The sequence below is a fragment of the Eretmochelys imbricata genome, chromosome 8 (assembly GCF_965152235.1).
Source record: "Eretmochelys imbricata isolate rEreImb1 chromosome 8, rEreImb1.hap1, whole genome shotgun sequence".
NCBI lineage: Eukaryota > Metazoa > Chordata > Testudines > Cheloniidae > Eretmochelys > Eretmochelys imbricata.
The window spans coordinates 79595728-79620541 of record NC_135579.1 but is presented as its reverse complement, the minus strand read 5'-3'; the positions used below and the strand labels follow the sequence as shown (position 1 = coordinate 79620541).

General features: G+C 44.1%; 2 protein-coding genes across 2 annotated transcripts in view; one reads left to right on the top strand and one right to left on the bottom strand.

The window, feature by feature from the left end:
* Positions 1-1023: 1023 nt before the first annotated feature.
* On the bottom strand, positions 1024-5836 carry GNG5 (G protein subunit gamma 5). The gene is made up of 3 exons (XM_077823542.1): positions 5629-5836; positions 2455-2610; positions 1024-1269 (listed from the first exon to the last, which is right to left on the bottom strand). The coding sequence occupies exons 1-2, from the start codon at positions 5707-5709 to the stop codon at positions 2485-2487; spliced, it is 207 nt and encodes a 68-aa protein (XP_077679668.1). The 5' UTR covers positions 5710-5836; the 3' UTR covers positions 1024-1269; positions 2455-2484.
* A 3681-nt stretch (positions 5837-9517) lies between these two features.
* SPATA1 (spermatogenesis associated 1) overlaps positions 9518-24814 on the top strand; it is a 33732-nt gene continuing 18435 nt past the window's right edge. Inside the window, exons 1-5 of the mRNA XM_077823617.1 lie at positions 9518-9553; positions 14779-14885; positions 19629-19746; positions 20971-21024; positions 21118-21451. Of these exons, the coding sequence (XP_077679743.1) occupies positions 9518-9553; positions 14779-14885; positions 19629-19746; positions 20971-21024; positions 21118-21451 (649 nt within the window). The remainder of the gene's footprint in view (positions 9554-14778; positions 14886-19628; positions 19747-20970; positions 21025-21117; positions 21452-24814) is intronic.

Below are 24814 nucleotides of genomic sequence, written 5' to 3'. Positions count from 1 at the left end.
TCAAAACTGGCAAAGTTTCCTAGAATGTGAGTAGTAGCTGCCAGTAGGTTGCACGGTAGTAATTACTGAGACTGTATCATTACTACCCCAGTGCCTTAGTAACAAAGCTGTTTGGGAGTAGCATGGTTGGTTGTGCTCAAAGGTAAGTAGACACAGACTCTACTGTCAGTTAAAATAGGTTAGACATGAATAGTGTTGCCATTTCTGTAAATTGTGCAGTGTCATTGCTGTCACAGCTCTACTTCTGCTGTTCCCAAGAACTGCATTTCATAACCAGATTAGCTGTACTTGAAGAAAAGCTTTATTGTGAGAGGTGGAGTCTGAAGGAAAAGATATCTGACCAGAGATATGTATAGTCTCTTACTAAGACAGCTCAGAGTTAAAATACACTAAGTATTTAACAAGTTTCCAAAAATGGAGCAAGTGTGTGTGTGTATATATATAGCTGTATCTGAACTTCATTAAATGCACACACTGTCTGAAAGGCAGCTTCTTCCATTTGAGTAATTTGCCTCCGGGTGCAAATACAGCCCTAATCTGGGTGCTAAAAAGCGAATAGCTGGCCAGTGGTTTAACAAATTGGTAATCAAAGTCTGTTTTGTAGACAAACGCTTTAAATCAGCTAAATGGGTGCGAGGAATTGGATTGTACAGCTTCCAAGAGGGACTTTTGTAACCAATCAGTCTTATGTTGCTTTTAAGAACAAGTAACATAAAAATTATGAAGATACTTTATGTATCTTGAGTAGAAAAGAGCAATGGTTCTTCTCTACTGCAAGTAATGAGTAAAACAAAAACCTTCACTGGCTTCAACACCGACTTTGTATGGGCACAGATGAGTACTTCTGAAGAAATCTGTGCTTTTGGCTTCAGTTGAAATTGTTACAGGCTAGTGATGTGGAATACCCACAATATTTGAAGTCTCCGATCAGAGTATGCTTTAGTAAATATATAACTCAAATAACTTTCGAGAAGTATTGGAGTCACAGTAACAAAACAGCCCTACAGTCATTCCAAAAACAGATTAAGTCAAAACATTTTTATTTTTTGCTTGGTATGTAAAACTGATTCCCTCATGAAGTAGAAGTTATTGCAGCTAGCACACAGTTCATTTGGAGAGGTAGATGGTAAGAGGTTTGACAACAGTAGCGATTTACAGAGTTAACTTGGCACATTGTTAAGGCTAAGCTTTTGTACAGACTTCAAACCAAGCCACTCCTTGAGTCACATTCTCTCCACACAGAGCAGCTGTGAAAAGGTGTTAAAAGATCTGAAAGACAAAAAAAAAAAGGAAGTGGTTAGAAAAAAGTAATGAAAATCTGTATGCATGCTTGATGAAAGTACTCCCACGTAAATCTATGACACTATAGACAAGTAAAAAGAAAAGGAGTACTTGTGGCACCTTAAAGACTAACCAATTTATTTGAGCATAAGCTTTCGTGAGCTATAGCTCACTTCATTGGATGCACAAGTAGGTATAAATTAGTTCACCTTCACAGGTAGCTCATGGGACAAAGGGTGGCTTTCATTGCCATCACTTTCAGAAGTTTATATATTGTAAATTCTCTGAGGTAGGATTTTATACAGCAGGGACTAGAGGCAGAATCCAACTTGTACAAGTAAATAGGGGGCTTGTTGTCCTGGGAGCTGGATCTGTTAAATTGAGTGGTCTGAACTGGTTGACCAGAGAAAATAAATTGTTCTACAGCAACAACAGTTGCAAACATTCTCCTCTAAATACCACTTCCACATGAAGAGACACAGACTATTGGGTGAGAGGTGGTAGCTACTGCCTCCACTAATGCTGTAGACCAAGGACAATCACTTTGCTGCCCACCACCACCAGGTGTTCCTAACTTTTCTGGCTCATCCTCAAAACAGAGTAGGACTGCCCCCATAAAGTTTGCTGTCTGGAGAGGTTACAGGGGGAAAAAACCCTCTCTTTTAGAGGTAGTATGTCTAAACTGTTGCCCAAAGGACTTCTGCATGTGATGTCAGCAGAAACAGATGTTTCAGGTCCCCCCCCAAATTGTGATGGTAGGGGCTGGGACTTGAGAAATAGCATTTAAATTCTTATTACAAGTAAGGGGTTTTTTGAGTGGAGTACTAAAAGAACTTGATTACCACTGCATCTTAATTCCTGGGTGTGGTTCTCAGGAAAAGCTTAGTGTAGAGCAGAATCTTACACTGCCAGAATCCATGCTCTACCTGCTCCATGGACAAAAGACTTTAGAACTGGCAAACAGGACATTGTTCACTAGCATTAAATTCTTTTCTTTGGTGAGGAAATGAGAGCAGTCTATTTTAGTGGAAAAGTTTATTGAAAAGTCAGAACTTTTTAAAAATATACTCTAAAATGAATGTTATATACATTTAAAATGAATGACCTGATGGCAGCTTATATTATCAGGACAAACAGGAACAACTTGTATCATTGTTCGTTTAAAAAACTTACCACTGAAAGAGACCAAGATAGTTCACCAAATTACAAAAATGAACAGACTTTCTGGGGTCTGAATGGATTTGTACTTGAAGACACTCCTGTCAGTAGGGGATCATGTTGTGCATTCTGCAGACAGAACTGCTTCAAGTCTGCTGCGGCTTGAGAAACCTAGTCATAAAGTAAATTTTAAATTAGGATTCACAGCAAATACTTTTATCTTGTATGTAACATATTCTGTAACGTATAGAGGGTGCTGCATTCAGTACAGCTAGATTTTATTACACACAAAACACTTGCATTTTAGTTTTTGTTCAGTCAGAAAAACTACAGCATTCAGTAATACTCTATTTTAAGGGAGTTGGTCTTGTCTTCAGATACTGGGTGCACAGTTCAGCACATCTTTGAAAGTCAGCTCTTGGCTACTATACACACAGGTCCCTCAAGCTGAAGTAGCATTGAATGCACTATGGCTAATTTTTACAAGACATGCAATCATACACCAGTGTCTGCCACCTGATGCAAGTCCCAAGACTGTTTTACTTTTTCTAAGGGCTTGTCTTCACTACAGGGTTAGCTCAAGGTATAACAAGTGTTGACTCTATCCCAGCTCCTGTGCACAAACAACTAGGTTCAGATAAGTGGTGCTTTTAACTTGAGGTGGCTGGTTTGGCAGTGTATAGGTTGAAGCTCAGGTGTTGCTAGGACAGAGATTGGAAACTGCAGCCTGTGGGACCGTCCTGCCCGGCCCTTTAGTTCCTGGACGGGGAGGCTAGCCCCTGGCCCCTCCCTGGCTCCCCTCCCTCCCCTACAGCCTCAGCTTGCCGTGCCACCAGTGCTCTGGGCAGTGGGGCAGCAAGCTCCTGCTGGGCAGCATAGCTGCCAGTCCTGGCACTCTGAGCAGCATGGTAAGGGGGCAGAGGGTCCTGGGGGGCAGTTGGGACACGGAGTGGTTGGCTAGGGGGCGGGGTTCTGGGAGGGGGCAGTCAGGGGACAAGGAATGGGGGGGTTGGATGGCTCCGAGAAGGGCAGTCAGGGGGCGGGAAGTGGGAGGGGGCAGAGGCCACACTGTTTGGGGAGGCACACCCTTCCCTACCCAGCCCTCCATACAGTTTTGGAACCCCCATGTGGCCCTCGGGCCAGAAAGCTTGCCCACCCCTGTGCTAGGACTAGTAAAGCAGTGGGGACTCAACTACTCCATGCTACTAATCCAATCCTATTGTGCTGCTCTAATGTTGTGTTTCAGTGTTTTCAACTTCTCTCACTTGAATAAGTGTGAACTCGATAACTTAAGCTAACACTGAAGACAAGCCTTAAGAATAACAAGAGTTATGTCAGTATACCATTTTTGTATAAATATATTGATATAAGAATCTATATATGCCCTCAAGAATGTGAAAAATCCACCCACTGTATTTTAAAATTCAGTTCCAAACTAAGCACAGTGATGATCCTAGAAGTGGTGTCTATATCTGTATTACACTTGCAGGCTGATGACTCAGAGTGCGGTGACACTGTGGAGGTCACAGTGCAAACTCTTGAGACACAGTCCCTCCCCAAAAGAGTTTAAGCCTTTGAATTAAGTGGGAGGAGTGGCTGAAAACAAAGCCTAATTTACTCTGACCAAACCTTCCAGTAGCTGGTCATTTAAATTGTATTTTATATGCACCAAAAGGAGAGGGAAAAGCCTTCTGCCACTCAGGTGAAAAATTTTAAATAAGTGGTTTTCAACCAGCGATATGCGTTCTGGGGTTACATAAACTTATCTAGATATGTGTCTAGTTTTACAACAGGCTACAGAAAAAGCACTAGTGAAATCAGTACAAACTAAAATTTCATACAATGACTTATTTATACTGCGCCATATGCTGTACACAGAAATAAGTATATTTATATTCCAGTTGATTTATTTTATAATTCTATGGTAAAAATGAAAGTGTGCACGTTTTCAGTACTAGTGTACTGTGACACTTTTGTATTTTTATGTCTGATTTTGTAAGCAAGTAGATTTTAAGTGAGGTGAAACTTGGGGGTTTGTAAGACAAATCAGACTCAAGAAAGGGGTACAGTAGTCTGGAAAGGTTGAGTCTCACTGTTTTAAATCATCCTTGATGCTGTCATGCTTAACTAACATGTCTGCAAGTCCATCACCAAATAAATTTTTAAAAAAACAATTCTCTCTAACTTAGCCTGAAGGTTGCTTTACACATTTTTTAAGCTTTCCCCACAACATAAGAATAGCCCTCATTTTGGAGGAAAAACAAGGCCAATTGTGGCTGCCTCAGATAAACTAACTTCATTGTCCCATTCCTCTCCATCAAGAAAACATTCTTGGGATGAGACAAGACATGAAGAGCATTATTTTTTTTACAAAAGGTTGTAGGTACATTAAAACATAGCAGTAAAATGAAAACATAGCAGGTGCTTTCTCCCCAGTTACTCATTTTGAAGGGAGACCTGCAAACTGTAGCTTGCCAATTTGACACAAGGCCTATCCTAGCCCCCAAGTCCACAGGCGATGTTCACTCAGCGTATGCGAGGGCTCCAGGGATGTCTCAACTTTATATCTGAATAATCAAAACGGGGTAGAGGCCTGCAACAGCCGAAACCAGGGGTAGTCAACAGGTGGACCGGGGGCCAAACGCAGATCAGTGGGAACTGACCTGGACTTTTAATTATTTTCTCTGCAGTTTGGACCTTGACCAAAGCTAATCGACTGGCCCAGGCCCAGGCTGAGCGAGCCCTGTGCAGGGAGGTGGCAGGGCGGGGAGACTCCGCACAGCAGGGCACCTTAAGTGACGGGCCCGGAGGGGAAGGTGCCCAGCTGGGGCAGCCCCGCCCTGCAGCACAGCACACCCCGGGATCAGGAAGCGAGCGGCTGGGACGCGCTGAGCCTGCGGCCGCTGTCACCCCACCCAGTTGCCCGGCACAACAGCCCTGCGCGTGGGGCGCGTGTGTCCGCACGTACAAGAACGGCCTGGAGCCCCGCCCGCCCCACCCCTGCGCGGCGGGCCCCCGCGGGGCTCGGGGCTGGGCACGCGCGGACAGCTGGGCACAGGGGCTCTCGACTAGCCGTTAGCCCAGAGTAACGGGAGCTGCGGGCCGTCCCGGGCGGCAGCTCTGCCCCTCCGGCGCGGGGCCTGGGCGCGGCACTGGCGGCCCGGCCGGGTGCCCCGCGGCCTTTCCCACCTTCACGCGGCTCACGCTGGCCTCCAGGCGCAGCTGCTGCACCACCTTCTTCATGGCCGCCACGCTGGAGGAGCCCGACATGGCGCGCGGGGAGCGGCTCGGCTCGGCTCGGCTCGGGCGGCGGAGCCAGGCGCTGCTCGGAACTTTAGCACGAAGTTTCCGGCGCTTCCCAAACTGCCGCCGGCGCCTGCGCAGCCGCCGTCTCAGCGGGAGGGCGGCGCGCCGGCCCGGCCTGAGGGGGCGCTGTGACCGCGCTCGGGGGCTCGCCGGAGCGGCCCCCGGCAACGGGGCGGGGCGGCCCCAGCCCGGGTGTGCTGTGGGGTCTGGGGCGGCGGAGCCTGTGGGAAATGACGCCAATGTCACTGTCCCGATACAGCCCCGCAGGTATCCCCGTAGCGGCGTATCTCCCTAGGGCCTGATAGCGTGGCCATACCCCCGTCCCTGGGCAGCCCCAGCGCCAGGAGTCCCGGGATCGGGGTTCAGCGCCTCCGCTTGGTTTGCTCCGGCCCCTGGGACACGTGGCGAGAAGGCGCCGGGGCAGGTAATCGTGGCGCCTTAGTGACCCGGTGTTTCTGTGGTCAAGGGCCTCTGCTCGCCTGGCAGTGTCTGAAAAGGGAAACGTTACCCAGGAAACCCCTCCCTCGGCCGGGGCAAGGCCAGCCAAGCGGCGCAGGGTAAATCAAATAACCCAAACCGAAGAAGAAACATACAAGATAATGTAATTTGCGGCTCTGTTGCACCTGCTAGCCAGCGATCCCAAAGTGCCTTCTATATAAACTCATGAAGTGAACCTCCTGCCCTGCTCACCTTTGGAGTAACAGCCCATTTTATAAATGGGGAAGGAGAAGCTGCAACTTGCCTAAGATGAGATCACACAAGCCTGTGGCAAAGTCGACCAAAAACCGCAATCTCCTTCCCTCATTATATTTGAACAATCAGAACATGGTTCTTAGGAGTGCCTCTCTGGCACTAGTGACTTTTGTTTCTTTCATGTACTGCTTAAACTGGCTTATCCTTTCATCAACACAAGTTGATTTACCTCACCCACCCTGCCTCTAGGATGGTGAACAGTTAGTTCTACAAGTATACATTAGTATACCGTTTTGTATTAGATTTTTCATGGATTTTGAGTATTTGATTTATAATTCACTATTTCTGAGAAAAATAAGGTGAATAGTAAAACAAAGTTTCAATCGCTGGCATATAATGCTCCCACTATATATTGTGGGTTTGGGACTTTGCATTTCTTTAGTAGCTTCCAAGTAATTTCTGGAGAAATTCCCCTAAAATGAAGACAAAATGGACATTTGTTTTAGGTTGGATTTAGGGAGAAAATAATGCTGAATCCAGGCCTAGAGAGTTTTTATACTATAAAATAATGCTTGTGATGAGTCAGAATAAAATTAGCTCCTCAGATAAATTGACCTAAACATATCAATCTAATTTCAACAGATGTTTCTAGGAAAAAATACTAATTTAGAGGACTCCCATTAACTAGATGCATTTTGAGTTTGTTGCAATTAATTCAGACAACAAAAGATTAATAGAAATTGTAGCTTGAGGGGTTTTTTTGCTGAAAAACATAAATTCTCATCTAAAACCTTTTGACAACTGGTTTTAAATCCCTTATTCTAGAAAAAGATGGTAACTGAACGACTGTGATATAGTATTTGATAATAGATATGTTGTACAATTATTGGCCATTTTATAATCACATTGATTTCAGTAGAAGTTAGGAACCTAAATACCTCCGAGGTTCTTGGCCAAAGATCTTAGAATCTGGATTTACTTTGACAAAACAGGAAAAAGCAATGGGATAGAGACCGAGAGGGAGGAAAGAAGGAAGGAAGGAATATGTAGAATAAGGCACTGGGGTGGGTGGTACAGTAAGCATAGGCTTTTTGTTTGTTTTTATAGTGATAGAAAATTACATCCGTGTAAAACACAAGATTGGAGAATTTGTGGTTTGTAGGCCAAGGGCCTAAAGAGACAATTAAATCTGTTGTTTTAAAGGAACCATTAGATATGGTAATCTCAGTCATCAACGAAAAATGTAAACAGTGTTTGCAGTCTAAATGGAATAGGAGGAAGAAGAATACTTTGCACTCCTCAGGTCTTTTTACTGAGGATCTTAAAGCACTTTATGAACAATCATTAATCAAGACTCATAACAGCCATGGGAGGTCAATGAGAATTATTATTTTCATTTTAGTGATAGGGATACTGAGGCACAGAGTTGTTAAATGACTTTCCTAATGTCTCAAAAGAGGGGTCTGATCAAAGTGACCTTGTGTTCCTTATTCAGGTAAAACTACTGAAGTCAGGATCAGAACTCAGTGAAGGGCAGAACTGGGAATTAAAGCCAGACGCTCAATTCTGTCCTTTTAATGATAATCTATCTGTCTCTATTTGTTAATCATAAATAGGGCTTCTTAATTTAGTTTTAACCAAAAAACACAAATAAAACACCCCCGATGCAAAACAAATTAAATTGGTGCTTATCCAGTAAATACCAGAAAAGGTTACTTGTGTCTGAGAGCTTGTCTACATGGAGCAGTAATGCAGACTATGGGAGGTGTGATTTGTAATGCACACTAACATATTGCAACGTTAATTGGTCTCAGTAGACCTTGCTGATGCTCACTAGGGAACATTACAAAGAGATTACTCATTACAGCATATATGACTGTAATGAGTAATATATATATAACATATACAAAGAGAAAGCCATGAAAAACCCTGGTTTTTGGACATCTACATAAAATTCAAAAATTGATACAAATAATCCTCCAAAAATTAAATTAATAAACTCAAAAAACCAGAAGCACTAATCATCAGCCTGTCTATACTAGCTCGTTTGGTACTTGTCAGCAACCTGACAGGTAGTGTATATTTATGGCAGCAAAGGATCTAAAGCAAGTGTTGTGTAAAAGCCTAGGAAGTGTATGTGCCTTTTTGATGTTGAACCTTGCACCCAGGCCAAGAAACAACCTTTATTCTGGTTTGACCAGGCGTTTGCTTTTACCAGTCTAGATAAGATGTGTCCTATTAGCAGTCAGATTTGTCAGCTTCCAACACTGATCCAGGAAGCCTTTCTTGCATTGAAACAATGCATTGATGGTTCAATACCCCACTAAAATGAGGGTTAAATAGCATGAAAAATCTGGGTATTGGAATCCGTGGAGAAATTATCACAGTTTGAAATGTGCATATCCGTAGATAGGATTAATGATACAGGGACTTGCCCATTCCCACATCCTCTCTTGCTTCGTGGATGAAGCCAAGTGTCCTTGGACTACTTTTCCATTTTGATTCTTGCATGCTGAAATGTCATAGGTGTGAATGACTGCATGGCTTCAGACTCTGCCATTCTTGCCCACCTACCAAAAATAAATCCAGACACTGGAAGAAATACATCTTGTGTTTGTTAGATGCACTGTAGAAATATAGAAAACTATATACAGTAATTAAATACTTTTTGATGAAAGAAGAATGGAAAATGTTACTCAGAATACTAATGCAAACCTCAGTTGCACAACTGCAATTATGCAATTCACTGGGTTACTTAGGTGATATTTAGTTGTATAGAAGGTGTGTTCACATCAAAGGGAGTGTTAAGCCTACTAGTCAGTACTTAACTCTTTGCAGTTTGTCTTCAGGTTTTGCTGGAATCAAAGCCATCAGCCTGAATCCAGGACCTACTTACAAGCTCTCTGCTGCTTTTTTCTAAAACTTTTGTACGAAGTGGAAACAGATTCAAACTGAATGGAATACCATTTTTGACTTACAGGATTTATCATAACCCTTACAGTTACGTAGTGCTAAGATACAAACGAAATTTAAAAATCCATCTGGAATTCAGTGACATCCAATACAGGCACCAGTGAATATGTCATTCAGTCAAACTAGACCTCCAACATCAGAGGTGAGAATTTTTGCTCTGAATATTTTAGAAAATCTGTATAACTGTTCTAAACTGTGAAAGTTTCTGCCATGCAACATTTTCTGGCAGATATGTGAAGAAAATATCCACTTATTTTAAAGATGTGTACGTGAAAAACCATTCAAAGTTTAGTTTATGTTTAATAACCAAAAGTTTGTAGGAATATTCACTAAAGCTTATTTGTGATGGTTGTTTATATAGGCCACATATACACTAGGAAACTTTTCCAAAAATTTCCCACTATTTCTAACACTGGTTCAGCTGCATCAAAGATAGCAATATTGGCAGCTCAGCTATCAGCAGGGCTCCCATGGCCACCACAGTTTTAAGCATAATGTCACCTAACCCTCCTCAGCTCAGGTCTAGTCGTGGTTTCAACAGCCACTGGCCTGTGCACTTGAGTACTTGGACTATTGCTATAATTCTTAGAAGTCTGGAAATGTTTTGAATTTTTTTCCTAGTGTTGTGAAGACCTCCGTCTGAGTTTGTCATTAATAAGACGAATGTATATTAATGGTGAGCCCTGCACGCCTTTCTGTTGCATGGCTCAGAGTGAAGGCAAGGAGTAAAACTAGAGCATAAAGGGCCTGATTTTCCATTGCCTTACACTTTGTGTAGCCATTTACATTCATGCAAAGTAGCTGTTAAATGCCAGCATTCTGATCTGGAAAAGTGTATATGAATACACAAGATGCAAGGCAGTAGAGACAGTGATTAATTTGTGCCAGGGCTGAGCCTGGCACCTCTAAGCTTTGCATTTCATAGCCCTGGCACTTCTGGGCTTGCTGCATCAGTTATGAATGTAAATAAATTGCTTGAACTCCAGCACCTAATTGCTTGAGCCCTAGCACCTCTTTCATTACAAATTAAGCCCTGAGCCCTTTCCCTCAACACAGGCACATGGAGGCTTCTCCACAAACTGTTTTACACTGAGGCCCTGATCCAAGCCCATTCAAGTTCATAGAAGCCTTTGCATTGACTTCAGTGGACTTTGCATCAGGCTCTTAGAGCTCTACAGATTTTGGGAGGTCACATATCTCTCTGAGGACTTCAAGTATTTTTAGTCAGTTCCAATCATTGCTGGTGGAGTAACATCCAACAGCAGCACAGCTCCTCTCCCCTGACTTCTACAGAATAAAATATAAAATAGTTTCAACGTTATTTCTGTGAAAAATTTCCACACTGAACACGCTGTCAATTGAAATGTGTGCGGTCCAAATCCAGCCCTCATGATTATTTATGTGGCCCATGTGAAATATTCAGATTGTGCTGAATCCAGGTTTTCTTTCTTTTTTTTTAAAGTACTTCTTTAGAACTTATAATTGCAGAGAGAGCCTGCCAAATGTGAACCAAGTGTAAATTGATATAATGTCTGCAAACAATGACTCAGAGGTGTAAACTCCTCTGCTGGTCTTGAGTCTGCATTAGTATTTTTATTAATATAGAAAACATTTATAATTTTATAAAATGATAATTGGAGTGAGGTTTGTAAGGAGCAGAAAGGAGATATTGGACCCAAGTTTATAGTTCTACTGAAACATTCTAATTTGCAAAAGTGAACCTCTACAATCATTCGTAATTATTCCATGGCTGACATTTGTCAGCACTTTAGCTATTTTTCTTATTCGTGAGCTATATCCTATCACTGGGAAATTTCTGAGTTAATACTGCAGGATATGGTCCATTATTATTATATTATTTCAGGTTTCAGAGTAACAGCCGTGTTAGTCTGTATTCGCAAAAAGAAAAGGAGTACTTGTGGCACCTTAGAGACTAACCAATATATTTGAGCATAAGCTTTCGTGAGCTACAGCTCACTTCATCGGATGCATACTGTGGAAAATACAGAAGATGTTTTTATACACACAAACCATGAAAAAGATGGGTGTTTATCACTACAAAAGGCTTTCTCCCCCACCCCACTCTCCTGCTGGTAATAGCTTATCTAAAGTGATCACTCTCCTTACAATGTATATGATAATCAAGGTGGGCCATTTCCAGCGCAAATCTAGGTTTTCTCTTCCCCCCATCCCCCAAACAAACCCACTCTCCTGTTGGTAATAGCTTATCTAAAGTGATCACTCTCCTTACAATGTGTATGATAATCAAGGTGGGCCATTTCCAGCACAAATCCAGGGTTTAACAAGAACTCTGAGGAACAGTGGGTGGGGGGGAAAGGAATAAGCAAGGGGAAATAGGTTACTTTTTATAATGACTCAACCATTCTCAGGCATTGGCACCCTGACAGCAGGATTGTCTGGCTATGTAGACTCCCTCCTCAGGCCCTACACTTCCAGCACTCTCAGCTACCTTTGAGACACCACTGACTTCCTCAGGATACTACAATCCATCAGTAATCTTCCTGATGACACCATCCTGGCCACTATGGATGTAGAAGCCCTCTACACCAACATTGCACACAAAGATGGACTACAAGCAGTCAAGAACACTATCCCCAATAATGTCACGGCTAACCTGGTGGCTGAACTTTGTGACTTTGTCCTTACCCATAACTATTTTACATTTGGGGACAATGTATACCTTCAAATCAGCGGCACTGCTATGGGTACCTGCATGGCCCCACAGTATGCCAACATTTTTATGGCTGACTTAGAACAACGCTTCCTCAGCTCTCGTCCCCTAACGCCCCTACTCTACTTGCGCTATATTGATGACATCTTCATCATCTGGACCCGTGGAAAAGAAGCCCTTGAGGAATTCCACCATGATTTCAACAATTTCCATCCCACCATCAACCTCAGCCTGGTCCAGTCCACACAAGAGACCCACTTCCTGGACACTACAGTGCTAATAAACGATGGTCACATAAACACCACCCTATACCGGAAACCTACTGACCGCTGTTCCTACCTACATGCCTCCAGCTTTCACCCTGACCGCACCACACGATCCATTGTCTACAGCCAAGCTTTGCGATACAACCGCATTTGCTCCAACCCCTCAGACAGAGACAAACACCTACAAGATCTCTATCAAGCATTCTTACAACTACAATACCTACCTGCGGAAGTGAAGAAACAGATAGAACCAGAAGAATTCCCAGAAGTCACCTACTACAGGACAGGCCTAACAAAGAAAATAACAGAACGCCACTAGCCATCACTTTCAGCCCCCAACTAAAACCTCTCCAATGCATTATCAAGGATCTACAACCTATCCTGAAGGACGACCCATCACACTCACAAATCTTGGGAGACAGGCCAGTCCTTGCTTACAGACAGCCCCACAACCTGAAGCAAATACTCACCAGCAACTACATACCACACAACAGAACCACTAACCCAGGAACCTATCCTTGCAACAAAGTTCGTTGCCAACTGTGCCCACATATCTATTCAGGGGACACCATCACAGGGCCTAATAACATCAGCCACACTATCAAAGACTTGTTCACCTGCACATCCACCAATGTGATATATGCCATCGTGCCAGCAATGCCCCTCTGCCATGTACATTGGTCAAACTGGACAGTCTCTACGTAAAAGAATAAATGGACACAAATCAGATGTCAAGAATTATAACATTCATAAGTCGGAGAACACTTCAATCTCTCTGGTCACTCGATTTCTGATCTCAAAGTTACTATCCTTCAACAAAAAAAATTCGAAAACAGACTCCAACAAGAGACTGCTGAATTGGAATTAATTTGCAAATTGGATACAATTAATTTAGGCTTGAATAGAGACTGGGAATGGTTGAGTCATTATAAAAAGTAACCTATTTCCCCTTGCTTATTCCTTTCCTCCCCCCACCCACTGTTCCTCAGACGTTCTTGTTAAACCCTGGATTTGTGCTGGAAATGGCCCACCTTGATTATCATACACATTGTAAGGAGAGTGATCACTTTAGATAAGCTATTACCAACAGGAGAGTGGGTTTGTTTTGGGGGGGGGGGGGGAGAAAACCTGGATTTGTGCTGGAAATGACCCACCTTGATTATCATATACATTGTAAGTAGAGGTTTCAGAATAACAGCCGTGTTAGTCTGTATTTGCAAAAAGAAAAGGAGTACTTATGGCACCTTAGAGACTAACCAATGCATCCGATGAAGTGAGCTGTAGCTCACGAAAGCTCATGCTCAAATAAATTGGTTAGTCTCTAAGGTGCCACAAGTACTCCTTTTCTTATTGTAAGGAGAGTGATCACTTTAGATAAGCTATTACCAGCAGGAGAGTAGGGTGTGGGGTGGGGGGGGAGAGAAAACCTTTTGTAGTGATAAACACCCATTTTTTTCATGGTTTGTGTGTAAAAACATCTTCTATATTTTCCACAGTATGCATCCAATGAAGTGAGCTGTAGCTCACGAAAGCTCATGCTCAAATAAATTGGTTAGTCTCTAAGGTGCCACAAGTACTCCTTTTCTTTTTATTATATTATTGTAAATCTCCTTTCTGCTAGCAGTCCAAAGCCTGTATAACTGACTACCTGATAATGATTTTTAACCATGTTTATACAGTACTTCGAAAATCTACCTGACTCTGCAAGTCTAAATGTTATTATTCAAATAACTGGTTCACTGATACCAAGTAAAAGCCTTGTGTGCATTAAAAACATGTATGTTCTAAGGAGCCTGCCCTGCCCGCAGTGCGCACCAGGCTGGACCCGCCCCCAAACCCCTCCTGCAGCCAACCCCCCTGCTGCACCCCACACCTCTCATGCACCCCGACACCCTGCCCTGAGCCCCCTGCCACACCCCACACTGCTGCCCTGAGCCCCCTGACACACCCCACAGTCCTGCACCCCAACCCCCTGCCCTGAGCCCCCTGCCATACCCCACACCGCTGCCCTGAGCCCCCTGCTGCACCCCGCATACCTCCTGCACCCAAACCCCCTGCCCTGAACCTCCTGCCACACCCTGCACCCTGACCCCCTGCACCCCAACCCCCTTCCCTGAGCCCTCTGCCACATCCTGCACCACTCCTGCACCCCCTGGGGGCAGGGAGCAGCGGAGTTGGGATGGGGATTTCAGGGAAGGGGTTGAAATGGGGGCAGGGAAGGGGTGGGAAGAGGCGATGCAGGGGCGGGGCCTCATGGAAGGGGAGGAGTGGGGGCAGGGCCAGGGCAGTGGTGGCGGGTGGTCAGTGGTGCGGTCCTCAGGCCAATCGTGGTCATTTGAATTTGAGACTTCTGATTTAAATGCTTACTGTATATCTATAACTGAGATAATCTTCTCTCACTGCATTTAGTTGGTAGAGCTTCATGTTTTTTATGTCCCAGAAGAAGTGTGGAACTTCACATTAAATACAGTTTCTGCAGCTCTTACTAGCAAATTCATTTCAGCTGGATTTATAAGGTGAGTAATTCCTAAATAATGACGAAAAACGCTGCTTTAGACCCCAATCCTTCATACACGTATGCCTGTGAGTAATTCCTTTATACAGTGCTTCAGCTAATCCATGCAGCTGGATAGCTCTGTAGGGAACCATTGCAGCACCGCATTAGCTAGAACAGTCCTTGATGTTCCTGTTCTGTGGTCGCTTCCAGAATCCAGGAGATACAAAGGTGGCACACAGCCAACTTTGCTTTTCTTGGGCTACACGAAACTTAGCTGCACCATAGCCAAGAATCTGGACCACTAAAATGCATTTCCAAAAGGGGAATTAGTGAGAGAGAGAGAGAGAGAGAGTGCCTCCCTTTTAAAAAGACATGGTGTTGGACAGGTGGTTAGACAGCAACATGAATTCCACAATTGGAATGTTTTTTATTCATACAATTGGAATGTTTGCCTGTCCATATTTATTGTCCTTTGTGTAACTTAGACTCCAATCCTGCATTGAGCTCTGCTTGGAACCTATTAAAATTGATGTGGCTCCATGTGTGCATTGGGTCTACCTGGGCAGAGCTCATTGCAGAATCTGGGCCTAAATTTCTAAAATATTTTTACCAGACCTTGCAACAGAAAGCAAAAGATTAACCTTTAACATTTTTTATTTTCTGAATGTTTTCTCTTTTGTAACATACAAGTTATTAAGGATGAAACCCTAACCCCTTTGCAGTCCTGAGAGTTTTGCCATTGATTTCACCACTAAAAGTCTAATGAGTTTAAGAAAAGGAAGTGAATGCTATAGTTAATTTAACTTGAAAGAAGACACTGTCTGACATGTTTTAAAACAGGGGTCTGAAACTCAAATGACCATGAGGGCCACATGAGGACTAGTAAATTGGCCCGAGGGCTGCCCTGCTGCCCTGGCCCCGCCCCCACTCCACCCCTTTTGTGAGGCCCCGCCTCTTCCCATCCCTTTCCTGCCCCTATTCCAACCCCTTCCCTGAAATCCCCACCCCAACTCTGCCCTCTTCCTGCCCCCAGGGGGTAAAGGATGGGTGCAGGGTGTGGCAGGGGGCTCAAGGCAGGGGGTTGGGGTGCAGGGTGTGGCAGGGGGCTCAGGGCAGGGGGTTGGGGTGCAGCAGGGGGCTCAGGGGAGGGGGTTGGGGTGCAGGAGGTGTGCAGGGTGCCGCAGGGGGCTCAGGGCAGGGGTTCGGGGTGCTGCAGGCGGCTTAAGGCAGGGGGTCGGGGTGCAGGAGGGGTGTGGGGTGCAGCAGGGAGCTCAGGGCAGGGGGTTCGGCTGCAGGAGGGGTTCAGGGGGTGGGTCTGGCCCAGCGCACACCGGGGGCAGGGCAGGGGAGGGCAGACTCCTTGCCTGCCTGCCCTGCCCCTGCACTGCTCCAGGAAGCGGCCAGGACCTGAGGGGGAGGGGCCACAGGGGTCTGTGTGTTGCCCTGGCCGCTCCTCCAGGTACCTCCCCCGAAGCTCCCATTGGTCGCGGTTCCCCATTCCCGGCCAATGGGAGCTGCGGGGGGGGGGCGGTGCTTGGAGGAGCTGCCAGTGCAACACACAGACCTCTGTGCCCCCCCCCCGCCCGCCTCCCTCGGGTCCTGGCCCCTTCCCGGAGCGGCACGGGGGCAAGGCAGGCAGGCAAGCAGCCTGCCCTGTCCCCGGTGCGCACTGGACCGGAGTCACTCTAAGTAAATGCTGGGGGGTGCTGCGGAGAGCTGGCGGGCCGCAGAAAATAACCCCGCAGGCCATGTGTTTTAGACCCCTGCTTTAAAAGAATGTTACCCCTGACTTGCTACTGAAGGCAGGTCATGTTGGTGTGAATGACCAGCTGAAGCCCAATCCACTCCCACTTAAAGCAGGATTGAGCCCTAATCTGTGATCACAGGAAAGGAAGGGTACTATAGTCTTTACTCACAAGAACAGTCATTAGGAACCCTGAGGGTGCAAAGAAGTTACAGAAGATCAAAATGATCTAAAGGTAATAGGTACCATCAAGCAGTCTAATAAATTGAAATGTTCACTTGCATTGTAAGCTCTCTGCATACCAAAAGGATAGCTAGTTGTCCTTGTCACATGAGCCCCAAAAGAACTTCTTACAAAGCATGGAGGGATGCCAAAGTAAATATTCTCTCACATTCTTTGTGGAGCTTTGAGAAGAAAACTAATCACTGATGGAGATCTTGCAATGTAGAAATCAAGTTTAAAATAGCAAAGCAACCCAGAGTGTGGGTATTGCACACAAATTGGGGTATTAAATTATGTACATGTTTAGCTTATGGTAAACGTATCAAATGTTTATTATGGTAATGTTTTGATGTTGCAGTGAACATTGTATCTGTGTTTGCATTTTATGCTCCAGCTTTATTTTCAAGAGTTGCTATGTGGGCTGCAAAAATTTGCTGTTAGCTAAATCTTGACACTCAAAGGTTTAGAGAAAGAATGAATATTTTCTTTTTGAGGTAAAACATTAGATTTTTTTTCTACATGATCGGAAAGAAAAAAATAGTAAATTTGTCTGTTTTCAGATAAACTCTTGTGCTCTAATTAAATAACAACATTGTTTTTCAAATTGAAATTTTCTAGCCTACCTGTCTAGCCTTAAAATATACAAGGACATAAGACAAAAAGTCAGCTCTGGCTCATGAGATGATTTCTGAAATATTTCATAAAGTCATCATGTCACAATACCATCCCAAAAGGTCCCGTGCTGTGGGAAACCATCCCTGAAGGATGGACAGCAAGTGAAGGCAAAGTATATGAGGAGGCAGTCAACCAAAGAAAGGCTAAATTCCCAAGTAGAACCTTGCATTCTCATGTGGTTGGCTCTGTCCCATTTCTATTCTACTCTACCTTGGTATTAATGGGCTTTTCTACACTTAAAACATTACAGCAGCACAGCTGTCCCTCTGCAACTTCACTGCTGTGGCACTTCTGTGTAGTCCCTACCTATTGCTGATGTGAGGGATTCCCCTGTCAGTCTAGGTAATCCACCTCCCCAGGAGGCAGTAACTAAGTCTACAGAAGAATTCTTCAGTCAATCTACAACTGTCCATATGGAAACTTAGGTCAGCTTAACAATGCTGTTTAGGGGTGTTGATTTTTCACACCTGTGACCCAGGTAGTTAAACAACCTAATGTTCTAGTGTAGACCAGGCCTAAGTACCTTCCAGTAGCGCATTAAGCACCATAGAATCATAGAAATGTAGGACTGGAAGAGACCTTGATAGGTCATCTAGTTTAGTTCCCTGCACTGAGACAGGGCTAAGTATTATCTAGACCAGGGGTCTCAAACACGCGGCCCGCGGGGTTATTTTCCGCAGCCCACCACTCCCCTAGCATTTACCTAGAGCAGCTCCCATTGGCCGGGAACAGGGAACCACGGCCAATGGGAGCTTCGGGGGAGGTACCTGGAGGAGCGGCCAGGGCAACACACAGACCCCTGTGCCCCCGCCACCCAGGTCCCTGCCTCTTCCCGGAGTGGCGCGGGGGCACGGCAGGCAGGCAAGGAGCCCTGCCCCCAGTGCGCACCGGGCCAGACCCGACCCCTGAACCCCTCCTGCAGCCAGACCCCCTGTCCTGAGCCCCCTGCTGCACCCCGTACCCTTCCTGCACCCTAACCCCCTGCCCTGAGCCCCCTGCCACACCCTGCACCCCCTGGGGGCAGGGAGGGGGTGGAGTTGTGGTGGGATTTCAGGGAAGGGGTTGGAATGGGGGCACAGAAGGGGTGGGAAGAGGCAGGGCAGGGGAGGGGCCTCACGGAAGGGGTGGAGTGGGGGCGGGACCAGGGCAGGAGGTGGTCAATGGTGCGGCCCTCGGGCCCATGTACTAGTCCTCATGTGGCCCTCATGGTCATTGAGTTTGAGACACCTGATCTAGACCATGTCTGGCAGGTGTTTGTCTAACCAGTTCTTAAAAACCTCCAGTGATGGAGATTCACAACTTCCCTAGGTAATTTGTTCCTTACAGTTCCGAAGGTTTCCTAATGTCTAACTTAAATCTCCTTTGCTGCAGTTTAAGCCCATTACTTCTTGTCCTGTCCTCAGTGAAGAACATTTTATCACCTTCCACATACTTGAAGACTGTTACCATGTCCCCTCTGAGTCTTCTCTTCTCCAGATTAAACCCAATTTTTTTAATCTTTCCCTGTAGGCCATGTTTTCTAGACCATTAATCATTTTTGTTGCTCTCCTCTGGTCTTTCTCCAATTTGTCCACTAACATGATTAACATCTGTCACATATTTTTGTTCTCTCATCCTTCTCTGGGGAAGAAGTGTGTGCTGTGGAGTTTTTTGTTTAATAACACACATGCACATACATTCCTGTATGTTTCTATAGAGAAGGCAAGATGCACTTTGCATTTAGAGAACATCTGTGATACTCCTTCGTCCTAGGGGAATTGATTCCGCAGTTTTGGGCCAGCCACCAAGAAAGTTCTGTCTTTTGCACAGATACCCTCATTGTAGTTCCCAGTAATTTTGTCTTCTAGTGTCAGACAAGCAAAAGTGTTTCCCACACTTTTTTCAAATTGCAGGTCCTGCCCCTTTGCTTTTTGTATGGATAAGTGAGATGTGAACACTTCTCAGGTAGTTTTGTGATCACATTTGATTCGCAGTATTATCATATTGTGATGCACCATCATGACTTTGAAACACTAAGCCTCTCTGATCTGGAAATACAACATTTCAGGCACATTCTCACATTGCAAACTAAATAGCCATCATCATTTCTTACAAATGTAATAATGAATAATGGTTTTCTAGGGTGCCTCGTCATGTCACACTGAGGGTACTGCGGGAGCAGCTTGGAGACTTCCTGGGTGAAGATGCTGTTGCAGATAAGTTTATATTTCTGAAACATATAGGGAAAAAGCTAGCAGTGGTAAGTTATTTCTGCATTTTCCCTAGATTTTTTCTTTTGCGTTTTTTTTTTTTTTGAAACTGGATATTTGGCAACATTTTATACCTTTTCCCCCATTAAATTTTTCTGAAGCAAAACAGGGAAGATTTTCCCCTGCTCTACTGAGATTGTCACATATTTAATAAAGTATTTTTTCTTTAATAGTTAGAAAATTAAAATATCCTAGCATAGATAACTGGACATTTTTAGCACCAAGCTGTAAATATTGATTTAATCTTGTGAATTTTAAAGTAGTCCTATGCAGTTGGTATTATCTTCCTGTTTGTTTGGGGTCATGGTAACCTCTTGTATTTATATCTCTGTGATCAAATATTTGCTGAGTTTTTCAGTTCTGCTGTTTCACAACAGTAACAATGTAAGCTATTCCAAGAGCTGCACCTTTCTTACAAAGTAAGGGGCATTTGAATTAGGAAAACACGTTAATTTTTTTTTTAATAATTTGTAAGTGAAATCGATTATTGCCTTTGAGTAACTGAGAGCAGAATTTTGTCCTATATTTAGTTTAATTGAATTTATTTAATTGGTTAAAGACAGGGTTAAATAGAAGTTCAGATTTCTTATTCTCCATAAGACACACTGATTTCAAATATGCTCTTAAATATGCATTGATGACCTGAGATTTTGTTTATTAAGAGGACTAAGTGAAAATCTGAAAAGGATGTAGCCAAAGATATCAAGACAACTAATAAAAAATTCCTTAAGCACAATAGAAGTCTTCAGGAGAGTCAGTGGATTCTTTTTCTATATTAAAATATTTGTTTTAACAATTGAATTGAGAGAACCATATTACTTAACACACACTTCCTATTCAGACTGGGCCTAATCCAACTCCTAATGAAGTCAACAGGGAGTCTTTCCACTGACTTCAGCTGGGAGTTGGCTAAGGGCCTTTGAGCCCTAAGTGAAAGCGTAATGGGTGAAGATATTTATAAAAATACACACACACTCCTGTTGGGCTGATTATAGCACACATTTTGAAGTCTGACAAAAGTACTAATGAATAGATGCCATGTCAGAAAACAGAGAATTGTCATCTATGTTATTCCCACCCAAAGTGCTAGTGTAATAAATGTAATTTGTCATATGTAACTTACCAAGAAAATAACATATACAAATCGATTGGTATGCTGCATACCTTTTATAGAAGTTATTTTGTTGATTTTACTTGCTTTTTTATGTTCCAAGGTGAAGGCAAAACAAGAAACAGAACTGAAACTCAAGTTATTTGCTCCCCCACATGTACGTATCATACAGTTTTCAAGTTATCATTTCAAGTGTGCAGTTCATGTCGCTTATTTCTTCCTTGTCTAATTAACACATTGTATGTTTTAGGCACTTCATCCCGAATTATATTTGCTCCCTGGAGTGGACCACTTAGAAATTGCTTATTCATCATCATCAACTCCAGATACACAGCACTTTAATGTAGAATCCCATAGGTCTCCCCATGGACCAAGTACTTTAAGTCTTCCAAAGAAAAAGCCTGAAAAAAGTCCAACATTTCTAGAAGGTCCACAGAAACATACTCTCAGGCAGAATCAGGAAGATTCTAGCTCTTTAGAATGGAGTGAGACAGCAAAAGAAATGATTCCAGTTTTGCACATAAAACCTGAACAAAGCCTGAACAACAGGACTCAGGAAAAAAAGATTCCACATAGAAGGAAAGGTAAGATTTAACTAGTATGGGGAAGAGAGAATGAGATGCTTAGGTACAGACATAAACAGGAACTAAAAAGAAAATGGCCAATTACACTATAAATCCAAACAAATACAAACCTGTTGAAATAACGTTGTAAGAAGACTGACTTAAATGATCAAATTCAGATCTGAAGATGAAGCCATTTCCTTCACCTCACTATACCATACTAACAGTCAAATAATTTACTTCTTTGTACTTCGCCTTTGGTGATTTTTGTTGTTGTTGTTCAGATTGACTTATAAAAGAAGGGAAATGGATTTCTGCTCTTTTTTGCCTGATTAGAATGCACAAAGTAGTCCTGAAAGGGTGATTTTTGTTTGGGGTTGTATTTCTTTCATTTTTTTTTTCAGATTAATTTTTACATTACAGTACAGATCTTTTCTTCTCTGGGAGAGACTGTGGATAGCTGGAGAATTGGTATGGTTATGGCATCAGGGAGGTCATGCCATTAAAACTTGATTAATTGAGATTTAAAACTTTGTTGTTTGTTTTGGTGATAACACACACTTAAACCAAAATACTCTACAAAAGGAGGGCAGAAAAGATCTCTTTCAAATATTTAACACACAGCCCTTTGAGTTAAGGGCTGAGAAACCTCACAATATACATGAGAGACCTCCAACATGTTCTCCATCAAAGCTAGAGAAGATCAGACTTGATGTTTCTTTTGCTGTTTCAAGCCTTTGTATTTTATAAGGAAGCTGAAAATAAAGAAGCGTGATGCTATCTGAAGTGGCTCACAACCGTGAGTGCTGATCTCAGGTCAGACTGTCAGAAAAAAAGGGCAGACTCTTCAAACTGGTGGTGTATCTATAATTAGATTTCACCAAGCCAGTAACATATGTGCATGCCTGGATCACTATATTAGTCTTCCCATGGAGTCACAAACAGTCCCCCTACCTTGCCACCCAGACAAACTGGACTTTATGATATTGGTCACGATACCAAATATCACATCATGTGAGGGGTTACTCCCAGCTCCAAAGGGCCAGTCACTTACCCAGGTCAAGTTGGTACTCCATATCTCACCAAAGACAATGCTGAAGCCAATTTCTCTAATAAGCTAATTAAGGCCATGTCAACACTTACAAGCTCACAGCGGCACAGGTGTACCGATACAGCTGCGCTGCTGTAAGATCACTGGTGTAGCCACATTATGCCAATGAGAGAGAGCTCTCCTGTCAACTTAATAAAACTAACTCAATGAGCAACGGTTGCTATTTCAGCGGACGAGCATCTCCTGCCAACATAGTGCTGTACACATGAGCACTTATGCGGGAAAAAACTTACGTCACTCGGGGGCGGTGGTTTTTTCACACCCCCGAGTGACAAAAGTTTTGCCGACATAAGCGCTATTGTAGACGTGGCCTAAAGGTTTATTCGCCAATAAAAAGAAATTAGAGTTATTGAGAGGTTAAAACAGGTTAAATACATTAATAGGTGAGTCCAAATTTGTAAGTCCAAAGTGATAGCAGAAATGTGGTAATCTGCAAGTGTTCTGTAAATTTCTCGTGGTTACCCACAGTAATTCTGGGGATCTCAGTCCACTTGTTCAGTATTTCACCCTGTTAGAATTCAAAACACTTCAAAGATACAGGTAAGGTTGCCAGCTTTCTAATTGCACAAAACTGAACACCTTTGCCCCACCCCTGCCCTGCCCCCCCCTACTCGCTCCAACCCTCTGCCCTTCTTCTGTTGCTCGCTGTCCTCCACCCTCACTCACTTTCACTGGGCTAGGGCTGGGGTTTGGGAGCGGGAGGGGATGCCGTGTGCGGACTCCAGGAGGGGGCTCAGGGCTGGGGTTGGGGTGCAGGAGGAAGTGCAGAGAGTGAGCTCTGTGAGGTGGTTTGGGTGTGAGAGGGGGTTCTGACCTGGGGCAGGGGTTTGGGGTGCAGGGTCTGGGAGGGAATTAGGATGCGGGAGGGGATTCCAACTGGGGGCAGAGGGTTCAGGGTGCAGGGTCCAGCCCAGTGACGCTTACCTCAGGCGGCTCCCGGTCGATGGCGCAGCAGGGCTTAAGGCGGAGTCCCTGCCTGCCCTGGCTCTGTGCTGCTTCCGGAGGTGGCCGCCATGGCCGGCCAGTTCCCAGCCAATGGGAGCTGCAGAGGTGGCCCTCGGGATGGGGGTGGCGCACAGAGCTTTCCTGACCGCACCTGTGCCTAGGGGCTACAGTGACATGCCGGTCACTTCCAGGAGCTGCATGGAGCCAAGGCAGGCGAGGAGCCTACCTTAGCCCCACTGCACCGCCAACCCTACTTTTAACGGCCTGGTCAGCAGTGCTGTCCGGAGCCACCAGGGTCCCTTTTCAACCGGGCGTTCCTATCAAAAAACAGACGCTTGACAACCCTAGATACAGGATCGATCCCTGGATCCATTCTTTTAGCATCTTTTCAGGAAAGGCAATCTGGCAGCCATATTCATTTACAGCATGGGCTCTTCCTTTGTTGATTAAATGAAACAGAGTCTGTGAATATCCATTGTCAAACAAAATGACCCATGCTTTGAAGTTAGCAATCTTTTACATTTCCAATGCGCCAATCTTGTGTGATGGATAAATGTAATGTAAACACATTGTGACAGCCAGAAACAATCCTTCATTAGTTTTCATCAAGTAAATTCCCATCTTAATACTAACACACAGTTTTGATCTAGGGTTAATTAAGTGCAGGGATATACATAATGTAATGCGATTGCATTCAACAGGTTACAAATAAGTGAAGACAATAACATTAACACTTTTTTTTATATCCACACGCTAGTTAACTGTCCTATTCCTCCTTTGATATTCACACACAAGTGAATTGGTCTATGGCTTTAATTTGAGCTGGTCTGTCAGCGTCACAAGCACAATCCCATTTTCTTCCCTGAGAAGGCTCACATTAGGGAAACGGTTGGAATGGTTGGAAGTAGGAGAAGGATATTTTCACTGGGATGTACAAGGGTTAAATTGGCAGCCTAAGAAATCCAGCAGGTGTGTAATTTGTGCCACCTATTTTCCATTCCCGGGTTCTTGAGAGCCTCTCTTGCATAGGCAGCATGATTAGTAAAACAGATGGCACAAGATCTGAAACTGATGCAGACTTGGCAAGGTGTACAACCGATAAGTCCTATGATGTTTCATAGACTTGTTTCCTGACCTGTTGTTTATCACCAAGATCTGTATGGTCTGAGAGTCTGTACTGTGACCATGAATTCCACTGAGAGCACTGAGTTTAGGAAGCAGGGACATTTCTTTTGAGGGGCCTGTATAACCCTGAAATTCTCTCTTTCTGTCATTGGTATCATTTGGGGAAAGCTCAAAATCTGTTTGTTTCCTTTTAATTTTGTATA